Source organism: Dendrobates tinctorius, unplaced genomic scaffold, assembly GCF_039654945.1.
Source record: "Dendrobates tinctorius isolate UK_male_01 unplaced genomic scaffold, ASM3965494v1 ptg000083l, whole genome shotgun sequence".
NCBI classification, from domain to species: Eukaryota; Metazoa; Chordata; class Amphibia; order Anura; family Dendrobatidae; genus Dendrobates; species Dendrobates tinctorius.
The window spans coordinates 8198746-8211340 of NW_027361751.1; the positions used below are offsets into that span (position 1 = coordinate 8198746).

At 44.6% G+C, this 12595-nt stretch overlaps 1 protein-coding gene across 1 annotated transcript; it reads left to right on the forward strand.

The window, feature by feature from the left end:
• Positions 1-9: 9 nt before the first annotated feature.
• Positions 10-8056, forward strand: NSA2 (NSA2 ribosome biogenesis factor). The gene is made up of 6 exons (XM_073584085.1): positions 10-176; positions 2386-2573; positions 4477-4627; positions 4713-4892; positions 7610-7802; positions 7889-8056. The coding sequence occupies exons 1-6, from the start codon at positions 174-176 to the stop codon at positions 7954-7956; spliced, it is 783 nt and encodes a 260-aa protein (XP_073440186.1). The 5' UTR covers positions 10-173; the 3' UTR covers positions 7957-8056.
• Positions 8057-12595: the final 4539 nt, after the last annotated feature.

Below are 12595 nucleotides of genomic sequence, written 5' to 3' on the forward strand. Positions count from 1 at the left end.
TGCTCTGTGGGCGGAGTCTCCTTTTCCACCTCCATCTTGCTCGGCGGCGTCGTCCACCGTCCAGGCCTCCGGGAGCTGAAGGTTCCATCTTGCGTCTCCTCTTCTGGATAGAGGCCGGAGCAGAGGCCGCAAAGTAACAGGCCAGTAGCGCAGCGCCGGAGAGGACAACCGCCATGGTGAGCGCGGCGCTGTGTGTAGGCCGCCGCACTGTGTGCCTGTGCTGGGGGCGGTGTCTGCGGGCGTGCTGGGACTTGTGGTGCCACCTCTGGCAGCGTCGTCTTATCACATCTGTGACCTGGTGCCTCTCACACACAGCTCGCGCTTCTATTGACACCCTATAACCTGTGTGAGGAGTCAGGTTTCCTCTCCTTGTCTGTGAGTTTATTTCCTGGTTTCCATTTTGCCTCTGGGACAGAGAACCTAAAATCCCAGCAGCGGAATCTGTCACCTCCGTCTGTGCTGGGACCGTCCTCCGCGGATATAATTCAGCGCCGGAGTCTCCTCTTCAGATGTCAGAAATGGAGGTTAATCAGCGGCTCACCTTCTGGGGATTGGGTCGCCGGTCCCATATCTGGTTCCTGTGACAGGGGAGGGCGCAGCGATGGTCATAGGTAGAGGACACTTTCTGCTGACGCTGCTTTCTCATATATGGTAGTGTGGTAATAGGTCAGAACCTGGAAGACTTCCTCGTATTAAAGGGGTTCTCTGGTCATATGATATTGATGATCTCTCCATAGAAAGGCATTGATATGAGCTGATTGGTGGAGGAGCGCAGCGGACTGTTTAGTTGTGTCTAGAATCAAACCGCACAGATCTGTTCCATGTTAAGCAAGTGCTGCCGAGTGCAGAGAACAGCTGTTACCTGAGAAAACGGCTTACAATAGCTGATCGGTGGGGGCGCCGGACCCCTAAAGATCTGTTATTGATTAGATAACCTGCAAGTAGGTCATCTGCCCCTGCTGTTTGGCATAATAAGAGCGCTCCTCTTAGTGTCCCACATAATAATGTCCGCCACTGTGCTCCTTACATAGTAATAATGCCTTCTTTGTGCCCTCGCAAATGTCATAGAAACCAGTGCCCACGTTTTGACACAATACTGAGTGTCCTAAATGTGTCCACTTAATATTTAATAACGTGCACAGTCCCCCCAATGTACAACTCCCCAAAACACAGTATGATGGGCCCACAGCTAGGCAAAAACAGTGTGATGGACTCCTTGTTACTACCCTGAGACCCGTCCCCCTCAAAACACAGTAACCCCCTGCACTATGTGACTGTCCCCCATTGCTTATAATGCCCCCACGAGTTTTAATTAAAATAAAAAGAAAAAACAGTGCATACCCACCTAATCCAGGATTCTGACGACTCCACCAGCAAGACCTGGCGGGACCAATACGCTGTCATCGTGCTTGGTGCTGTGTGATGGCATTACAAATAACATAATATTATAGGTAGATGGTTGACCCAGCTTAGGGGAAGGAATTTTTTTCCCTATAGAGAAAATTGGCTTCTACTCTGTGGGTTTTTTGCCTTCCCCAGGATCAACAATGCAGAACAGCTGCACTAACAATAGGCTGAACTAGATGGACATAAGGTCTTCCTTCAGCCTTCAAACCTATGTTACCATGCTAGGACTCTGACATCCTACACATACGTTGGCACCTTGGCCATTCTGTAGACCACAGGCTTAGTCACCTGCAGTCTACAGAATGCAGAGTGGTAGTGCGGGGAGATTGTCATCCTGCTCTACTGCAGGGCTTAACTGTATTGGTGAGCTGCGCACACCAATATAGTTGACATTAGCGTAGCTCCTTGTGGGTCCCGCAGAGCACGGGGCTCAGTGATGTTTGTAGCAAAATATCAGAACGGGTTCTCCATTTAAGAAGAAGAGAAAAAGTGAACTTATTCAGTAACAACTTGCTCACGGGTGGTCTGATCTGCAGAGCAAAATTCTGTTCTTTCTGTTAAAACAGCGGCAGTCCACATGCCCAACCTGTAAGCTACTTATCAGTTAGTCACTTATCCAGCAGATGAGTGATGACTTGTTTCAGGACCACCTCTGTAATATCCTTTCTAGGGTATTAGCACTTGAATGGGCTACGGTTCTCCGTATCGTCTTGATGGGGTTTCTGGGAATCCCAGCACAAAACACAGAACCTCCCCATTCTGACATCAGAACTGATTTTCAGTTGCAGAAATGTCTTGAATATCTACGCTGTGTGAATATACACTGATGGTTGTATTAGTTGTTTTTTTTTTTGTTTTTTTTTCATGTAGTATTTTGATAATTTGTCATGTTAATATTGCATGTAGTTGGGGTTGAGTTCTTATCGTCAGCATGTATAATTCTGTGGTTTTTTTTTTGGTTTTTTTTTGTGTATTCAGCCTCAGAACGACTACATCGAGTTACACCGTAAGCGGTACGGCTATCGCTTGGACTACCATGAGAAGAAGAGGAAGAAGGAGGGCCGTGAGGCTCATGAGCGATCACAGAAAGCTAAGAAACTTATTGGTCTGAAGGCAAAACTGTACCACAAGCAGCGCCATGCCGAGAAGATACAGATGAAGAAAACGTAAGTAGCTCTTATTTCACGGCGCAGACAGACACACGGAAAAGAATTCCTGAAGTTCTGTGGCTTTAGGTAATTCGTGGAACATGAGGCAACAAGTCATCAAGTTCAATGCCTTTTGTGGCTAAAGCATGGACTTTGTGTTTTGCTCTATTCTTGAATTGAATAAAACAAATGAACTTCTGGAGGAGCTGAGCTGCAGAATCCAGGAACGGCCACTACCCAGAATGGAGCTGTGCTGGCTGCCTCTGCTTGCGTCCACCCACTGCTGAGGCTGGAAACAGCTGATCCGTGGTGGGATCAGGCCCTCACACATCTAACATAGACACCTACTTTATTTTTAACTTAAGCCTGGAAAATCCCTTTAACACTGATAGAAATTGATGCAAGTGTATTTTTAATTTTTTTATAATTAAAAAAATAATGCTGAATGCTGCTGAGAAAAGGAAAGCTAACTGAAGATGGGCCTATAATGAAGTCAGTATGAAGTGCGCTTACCCTGGTAGATGTATACAGCCAGAATTGTTTTATTTAAAAGGGGCTGTCCATCTTCAGGTACAGTTCTTAGATTTTTTTTTTTCTTAGGTGCCTGTAATTGGGGCTGAAAAAATAATTTTTGCAGTTGAGTTTTATTAAAAATCTTGCACTCCAAAAGGAGTTAACTGAGAGTCAGTCAGTTTGCTATGATGGTCTGACAGGTGTAACTTATCTGCCCTTTTCTAAGCTCCTCAGCTAATTTATGACCACCGAGCACATCATAGTTGAATGTGAAAGAAGACCAAGAGCCTGGAAAAGTCAAACTGTGAAATATTACTAAAACCCAATTAGTCAAATTTATTTTTCTCTCAAAATACATGTATTTCAGTTAAATATAATTCTCCAGTCGTGGACAGCCCCTTTTAATGTATTTTGTGGTAGTAAGCCACTCTCACTGATCCACTTGATAATGGACCTGGTAGATCATGGGACAACTGATGAGAATCACACCGTACTTCTTGATTGAATGGAGCATTGGTCGAGCACATGCGTTGCTGCTGTATTCAATGTCTTCAGTCGATGGAGAGATCCCATCCGTAGTTTAACTATCTTCGTCCCGTAGACTATATTGGCGTGTCAGTGTGCATTCTACATTGCCCCTCCATTCAAACTGATAACGAGGGACTATGTTTTGGTGATGGCGCCATCAGTGGTCCCCAATTTCCAGAACACCCTTTTAAGTTTGTGGCTGTGTTAAAGGATGAATGGATTTGAAGCTACAAAATCTACGACACTCCAAAAAGAAATATTAAGGGGTTGTCCAGGTTTGATACAAGTCTTCTGAATGCTGACGGCATGTGGTGAGCACGCAGTCAGGTTTCCCCGATATTGCTGGTGCTGGCGAGCAGACATGACGGCATGTGTGTGATGTGGGCATGTGCTGACGAGACCTGCTTAGCCTTTCTGGATTGAAGTGCATTAAGTGAAGCCGGATACGTCTAGTCGTCACAAGACTGCAGTTATGCAAATAGCGCACACATGGTCACATGATCGATCGCTTGCACCATCAATATCTGTGGATCCTGACTGCGTGCATACCACACGCTGTGATTCAGAAAACTTTGTGTCAAGCCTGGACAACCCCTCTAAACAGTGCAGACCTAACCTATTTAGGATGAAAATAATCCACAACTATAGGTAAACTTCATGTGATTATAGACTTACTATGCATTGCTATAGTTTTACTTTAAATGTCTGATCTGATTTTTGTATGTACCCAATATTACAATTATGCCCTGGTTGCTGTCTGATGTTCTGGAGGGTTATATACTATGTACAGGGTTTATTATCTAGAAAGCCATCTCTAAATAAAACAGGTTAATGACGGCTATTACCCCACCATTTCACATGTCTTTTTTGCATCTTCCAGTATTAAAATGCATGAAAAGAGGAACACCAAACAGAAGAATGATGAGAAGACCCCAGAAGGAGCCGTTCCAGCGTATCTGCTGGACAGAGAAGGGCAAAACCGAGCCAAAGTTCTCTCCAATATGATCAAACAGAAGCGAAAAGAGAAAGCAGTAAGTGATATTTGTTTCATTGATTGGTCAGCCTTCATATCCATCTATTAGTCTCTTACACAACATTACTTGTGCATCTTTTTAGGGTAAATGGGAGGTTCCTCTCCCCAAAGTCCGCGCTCAAGGAGAGACCGAAGTGCTTAAAGTTATACGCACAGGAAAAAGGAAGAAGAAGGCTTGGAAGAGGATGGTCACCAAAGTTTGCTTTGTCGGAGATGGATTCACACGAAAACCTCCTAAATATGAAAGATTTATCAGACCCATGGTGAGTCGGTAATAAGTCACTTTTCATGTCATAATTGGGATAGAAGGTTGCTGTATACTGCATCTTGAATATGACCTCAGATCATAGTCCATAAAGGGGTGGTCCAAACCTCATTTTGATTTTCATCCTAAATTTCTCTAGTTTTATTGTAATCCGTTTCCTTTTCTAATATGCCCACATTAAAAAGCCCCTACTTTTCCCTATTTATGTCTAAAATACATACGGAGAGTTGATAAAATAATGTCCCCAATCTTTCTACTGATAACTTTAATGAGATGTATTTTATTTCAATTTATTTTCACTTGATGGCACCCGGGTTGTCATAACTACGGTAACTAGCAGAACAGGACATGCAATTAGTGTGCACGTTTGAGTGTCCCAGGTTTGCACTGGGGATTCTCAAATGGGACATCTTCAAGGGCCAGAGACTGGTCACTGCTGCAGCCCCTGGCCCTACCCTGAAACCGCGTAGTCTCCAATCTCCGTTTCGGGGTCTGAGCTGGTCTCCTCTGTTGAGCATGTGTTGTTTAATTCTGACATATGCTCAATACAAAACCAATCCAAATAAGTTATACCTCAAATCCCAAAAAAAAATTTTTATTTTTTTTTATATAAATGATCCCTTCAAAATATTAAACCATAATACCAAAAGAGAAACAACGAAGGAACAAATAGATCCAACAATAATTTTATTAATACATAACACCTATTAAAAAGCATATCATAATAGCACAATAAGATATAGAATACATGGGGGGTGGTAAATACCTAACCCTAATCAATTACATATAGCTGTGACTAACTGAAAACTGTAAAAGGCCACACATCCCAAACCGTTAGGCAGTCATAAATATATATGGAACAATGCTCCTACCATATATCACACAGCAGGAGCATCATCCCTACTCTGGACTAACAACAATTCTGTTGACACAACGATCAAAGCACTGGCTCACTATCTCAAAAGTGCATGTGTCAATAGATTAAAACATAATAAATGGCTATTTAATGTGGTCAAAGCCAATAAGTAATCAGTGTATAGCCCATTTACCTGCAGTCATGTTGCCGTCTGGTGAACTGGATATATGGCCTGTAACGCACCCCGACGCGCGTTTCACCGCCTCTGCAGTTTCATCAGGAGGTCCGGGTGCGTTACAGGCCATATACACTGATTACTTATTGGCTTTGACCACATTAAATAGCCATTTATTATGTTTTAATCTATTGACACATGCACTTTTGAGATAGTGAGCCAGTGCTTTGATCGTTGTGTCAACAGAATTGTTGTTAGTCCAGAGTAGGGATGATGCTCCTGCTGTGTGATATGGTAGGAGCATTGTTCCATATATATTTATGACTGCCTAACGGTTTGGGATGTGTGGCCTTTTACAGTTTTCAGTTAGTCACAGCTATATGTAATTGATTAGGGTTAGGTATTTACCACCCCCCATGTATTCTATATCTTATTGTGCTATTATGATATGCTTTTTAATAGGTGTTTTGTATTAATAAAATTATTGTTGGATCTATTTGTTCCTTCGTTGTTTCTCTTTTGGTATTATATGCTCAATACAAGCCCCCTTTTCACTGTGCAATATTCCTTTCAATGCACAGTGACAGTGCGCTCCCTCACCGGCACTGATGAGAAGTGATGAGCGGCAAGAGGGCACCCTATCAGTGCGCATTGTAAGGAGAAAACCTGGCGAGCAGAGATCAGCCCTGTTCCTGTAACAGACATCACTTTCATGGATGGTGCCAGTCTCTGCTCTTCCTGCTTGCCAGGCTATCTCCTTACAATGTTCACAGACCGTGCCCTCTCTTGCTGGCTCGTCACTTCTAATTGGAGCCAGTGAGGGAGTGCACTGTAACTATTCACTGAGAAGAATATCATACAGTGACAAGGGAGCTTTTACTGAGCATATGTTAGTAATGACAGCCAAAGCATGCTCAGAGCAGGGACTAGCCCAGCCCCTGAAACATATGTCACTGATAACTCATTTCAGGTTGGGGGGAGAGGCTGCACAGTGACAGGAGCCTCTACCACACCCACCGATGACATCTCAATTGGCCATTTATTTTAGCACTCCTCTAAGCTAAGCCTTAGGCCGGTTTCACATTTGCGCTTTATAGCGCAGCGATGGCCTGCGCACGGCCGCTGCTAAGCCCCGCCCACTGCCGGCTCCCTGCCCGCCCCTTCCGGTCATCGCCACCTTCTAGCGCACATGGGTGCTTGCGATCTGCGCACCCTATCTTTAGCATAGGGTGCGCAGATCGTGCGCTAGCAGGATTTTGCCGTGCGCTGCGCACTTTTGAAGGTGCGCCCGTGTGCGCTGACCGCAGCATGTTGCATTTCGGCACGCACGGCGCACCTTCAAAAGTGCGCAGCGCACGGCAAAATCCTGCTAGCGCACGATCCGCGCACCCTATGCTAAAGATAGGGTGCGCAGATCGCAAGCGCCCATGTGCGCTAGAAGGCGGCGATGACTGGAAGGGGCGGGCAGGGAGCCGGCAGGGGCGGGGCTTAGCGGCGGCCGTGCGCAGGCCGTCGCTGCGCTTTAAGGCGCAAATGTGAAACCGGCCTTACCTGTACAGATATGGACTCTTCAGCAAGACTTGCTTGAAAAAAATATGCACATGCAGGACGGAGTCTTCTATATACTGTAGTGTTACTATTAAAACTTTACAACCCAGAATTTCACGTGTCATGTGTTTTCCAGGGCTTGCGGTTTAAAAAGGCTCACGTGACTCACCCTGAACTCAAAGCCACATTCTGCTTGCCTATCCTGGGTGTAAAGAAGAACCCATCCTCGCCACTCTACACAACTTTAGGTGTCATCACAAAGGGAACAGTCATTGAGGTGAACGTCAGCGAGCTTGGTCTCGTCACTCAAGGAGGCAAAGTTATATGGGGTAAGGCTTCAATTTCTAAACTGCAGATGATTGTCATTCATACTATGATACAGCCAATATATAATTGTTCATTTTTTTCCTTTTAGGAAAATATGCACAAGTTACGAATAATCCTGAAAATGATGGCTGCATTAACGCAGTTTTGCTCGTATAACGTTCAATGTGGCTGAACATGGACTGGATTGTGCTATAAGTAACGCCCCATATTGGGAGATCACCTTCTGCGAAGTAATAAATGAGTTTTGTGTTAATAAGCTCAGACTATTGGTCTTTTTCTTCTGTTAGATTAAGTTAACTAAAAACTGTCAGCTACAATTATTACAGTTGGGAGCAGAACTGCTTTACCCGGCAATAATGGCTGAATCCTTCCACGCTGATCACCGGGCCTTCCTCTGATTCAGCCATGTTCAGGTTTGTTGGAAAGAGTAGCTGCTCCCCTCCCCTGTAAATTAGACACCTGTCGGCTGGCTTAAATGCAATGATCGGGCCTAATATCTGCTGGCATTTTAACTTGAAAATGTTTTGCTTGATCTAAAAAAGGAATGTAATAGTGGCAGGACCCATTTAAACCCAGCAGCATAGTCTGGTGACAGATCCACTGTACAGAGTGAGCAAATGTGTGGTAAGGTGAGAGGTTCTGGTCACCCTATGGACACAGATTTCCAGTTCCTCCATAAATAGACATGATACATTATTAAGCTTATTTTGTGCTGGTTCCCACTGCTTTGTGTACTGGGGATAATTGTACACTGCTCATCTCATATTTACAAGCATTGTCTCTGCAGAGCTTTCTCTGATGACTATATATAGCACCATTGATTCCATGGTGCTGTACATGAGAAGGGGTTACATACAAATTGCAGATATCACTTACAGTAAACAAACTAACAATCACAGACTGATATAGAGCGGAGAGGACCCTGCCCTTTCGGGCTTACATTATACAAGATGGTGGGGAAGGAGACAGGTTGGTGGGTTGCAGTAGTTCCCGTGTTGGTTGAGGTGATATCTCCGGTAGTGGTGAGGAGGTAGCGGGGTCATTGCAGGCTGTAAGCTTTCTTGAGGTGGGTTTTCAGGTTCTGTCTGAAGGATCCAAATGTGTTTTATAGTCGGACATGTTGGGGCAGAGAATTCCAGAGGATGAGGGATATGGGGGATGTTTGGGAGAAGTCTTGGAGGCGGTTGGATGAGGAGCAAATAAGTGGAGAAGAGAAGGAGGTCTTGGGAAGACCGGAGACTACGTGAGGGAAGGTATCGGGAAATTAGTTCAGACATATGGGGGAGACAGGTTATAGGTGGCCTTGTAGGTCAGTATTAGTAATTTGAACTGGTTACGCTGAGGGAATGGGAGCCAGTGAAGAGATTTGCAGAGGGGAGAAGCGGAGGAGTAGCAAGGAGAGAGATGAATTAGTTGAGCAGCAGAGTTAAGGATGGACTGGAGAGGTGCGAGGGTGTTAGCAGGGAGGCCACAGAAAAGGATGTTACAGTAGTCTAGGTGGGAGATGAGGGTGTGCACAAGCATTTTAATAGAATGAGGGTAGAGGAAACGACTGATTCTGGAAATGTTTTTGAGCTGGAGGCGACAGGAGGTAGAAAGAGCTTGGATGTGCGGTTTGAAGGACAGGGCAGAGTCAAAGGTTACTCTGAGGCAGCAGACTTCCGGTACGGGGGGAAAATGTGATGTCATTAATTGTGATAGCTCAAGTAAGGAAGATCTGTGAGATGGAGGAAAGATGAGTTCAGATTTGTCCACATTGAGCTTGAAGAAGCGAGAGAAGGAGGATATGGCTGATAGACACTCTGGGATTCTGGACAGCAGCGAGGTGATGTCTGGGCCAGAGAGGTTGATCTGAGCGTCATCAGCATAAAGATGTTACTGGATCCATGGGACTTTGAGTTGCCCCAGGCCAAGTGTATAGATTGAGAAGAGTAAAGGCCCCGTCACACATAGCGATCTCGCTAGCGAGATCGCTGCTGAGTCACAAGTTTTGTGACAACAGCGATCTCACCAGCGAGATCGCTGTGTGTGACAGCGATCAGCGACCGGCCCCCCTGCCGGGATCGCTGCAAGAAACCTCTGGACATTTCTTTCATCGCTGATCTCCCGCTGGCCAGCACGCATCGCTGCGTGTGACGGGAGACCAGCGATCAGCTGGTAACTAACGTACACATCGGGTGTCCAAGGGACATGCGTCCCTTAGATACCAGATGTGTACGTTATCAGCGCGCTGGTAACGAACACAGCGACACCGCGCGCTCGGCGTCGCTGTGCTGATCGCTGGTGAAGCTGTCTGTGTGACAGCTCACCAGCGATCACATAGCGACTTACCAGCGATCCTGACACGCTGATATCGTTGTCGGGATCGCTGGTAAGTCGCTATGTGTGACTCCAGCTTAAGGGTCCTAGAACAGAGCCTTGGGGGACTCCAACAGAGAGAGGGTGGGATGAGGAGGTAGTGTGGGAGAGGCTGAATGTGCGGTTGGAAAGGTTTGAGGAGATCCAGGATAGGGCGAGGTCTTTGATGCCAAAGGAGGAGAGGATCAGTAGTAGGAGGCAGTGGTCAACTGTGTCGAAAGCAGAGGACAGATCTAGAAGGAGGCGTATAAACTATTGTCTGTTTGCTTTGGCTATAAGTAGGTCGTTAGTAATTTTGGTCAGGGCTGATGGGGGCGGAAACCAGATTGTAATTGTCAAAGAGCAAGTGATGTATACTATAAGGGTGCCAAGGAAATGCATGGTAAAAATTAAGTAGCACGTTTTTGAAGGTCTTGCCTCCTAATTTGGTTATAGATATTTTATTTTTTTTAAGATTATTTACTGGTTGCTCAATGGCACATCATATTGCAGTTTTAAATGTTTGTTTAGTATTTATCGTCATGCATATCCCGCGTGTTATGTATGGTATGTTATGCCGTTTACCGATCAGATTGATATTTTACATGGTGAATCCTTATGCCAAAAGGAACAAATTTGAGGGGTAAGACTTACCAATTTGCAAAGTTCATTTTTCCTTGGCACCCTACTATATATACATCACCCTGGGCACTGTACATTGCATTATTGGATCATAGCTACAGTGGGTACAGGAAGTATTCAGACCCCTTGAAATTTTTCACTGTTTTATTGCATCCATTTGGTAAATTAAAAAAAGTTCATATTTTTTTCTTATTAATGAATGTACACTCTGCATCCCGTCTTGACTAAAAAACAAATGTTGAATTTTTTGCAAATTTATTAAAGAAGAAAAACTGAAATATTTCATGGTCAAAGTATTCAGATCCTTTGCTCAGACACTCATATGTAAGTCACATGCTGTCCATTTCCTTGTGATCCTCCTTGAGATGGTTCTACTCCTTCATTGAAGTCCCGTTGTGTATAATTAAACTGATGGGTGTGTGCCTTTAAAACTTAAGTCATGTCAGACCAAATGAGAATCATGAGGTCAAAGGAACTGGCCAAGGAGCTCAGACAGAATTGTGGCAAGGCACAGATCTGGCCAAGGTTACAAAAGAATTTCTACAGTACTCAAGGTTCCTAAGAGCACAGTGGCCTCCATAATCCTTAAATGGAAGAAGTTTGGGACCACCAGAAGTCTTCCTAGACTTGGCCGTCCAGCCAAACTGAGCAATCGTGGGAGAAGAGCCTTGGTGAGAAAGGTAAAGAAGATCCCTGAGATTACTGTGGCTGAGCTCCACAGATGCAGTAGGGAGATGAGAGAAAGGTCACCACCACCAGTCGGGCCTTTATGGCAGAGTGGCCCGAAGGAAGCCTCTCCTCAGTGCCAGACATGAAAGCCCGCATTGAGTTTGCTAAAAACACATGAGGGACTCCCAGACTATGAAAAATAAGATTCTCTGGTCTGATGAGACGAAGATAGAACTTTTTGGTGATAGAAAATTCTAAGCAGTATGTGTGGAGAAAACGAAGCACTGCTCATCACCTGCCCCATACAATCCCAAAAAGTGAAACGTGGTGGCAGCATCACGCTATGGGGTGTTTTTCAGCTGCAGGGACAGGACGACTGGTTGCAATTGAAGGAAATATGAATGCGGCCAAGTTCAGAGATATCCTGGATGAAAACTTCTTCCTGAGTGCTCTGGACCTCAGACTTGGCCAAAGGTTCACCTTCCAACAAGACAATGACCCTAAGCACACAGCTAAAATAACAAAGGAGTGGCTTCAGAACAACTCTGTGACCTTTCTTGACTGACCCAGCCAGAGCCCTGACCTAAACCCAATTGAGCATCTCTGGAGAGACCTGAAAATGGCTGTCCACCAACGTTCATCCAACCTGACGGAACTGGAGAGGATCTGCAAGGAAGAATGGCAGAGGATCCCCAAATCCAGGTGTGAATAACTTATTGCATCATTCCCAAGCAGACTCATGGCTGTACTAGCTCAACAGGATGCTTCTACTCAATACTGAGCAAAGGGTCTGAATACTTATGACCATGTGATATTTGTTTTTCTTTAATAAATTTGCAAAAATTTCTACATTTGTTTTTTTCAGTCAAGATGGGGTGCAGAGTGAAAAAAGCAAGGTTTTTTTCAAGTGTTACTAACAAGTGTAGAACCAACATGCACTTACTACCAAAATGTTTAATAATTATAATTTTCTACAATTCAATATACATCAATTCATTAATTGCAACACAACTAACGTGGTATACAATATCAATTGCATAAGTTATCAAATATGTTATACGGGCTGTACCACTCGGAAATTGAAGATACGCATTTCCGAAAATATTGGTGATATAATAAACAACAATCTCTCTCTAATTGTAATATC

Coding starts and splice junctions, on each gene's coding strand:
- NSA2 (XM_073584085.1), top strand. Junction 4,893..7,609: donor AAAGATTTATCAGACCCATG/GTGAGTCGGTAA, acceptor TGTGTTTTCCAG/GGCTTGCGGTTTAAAAAGGC. Junction 7,803..7,888: donor AGGAGGCAAAGTTATATGGG/GTAAGGCTTCAA, acceptor TTTTCCTTTTAG/GAAAATATGCACAAGTTACG.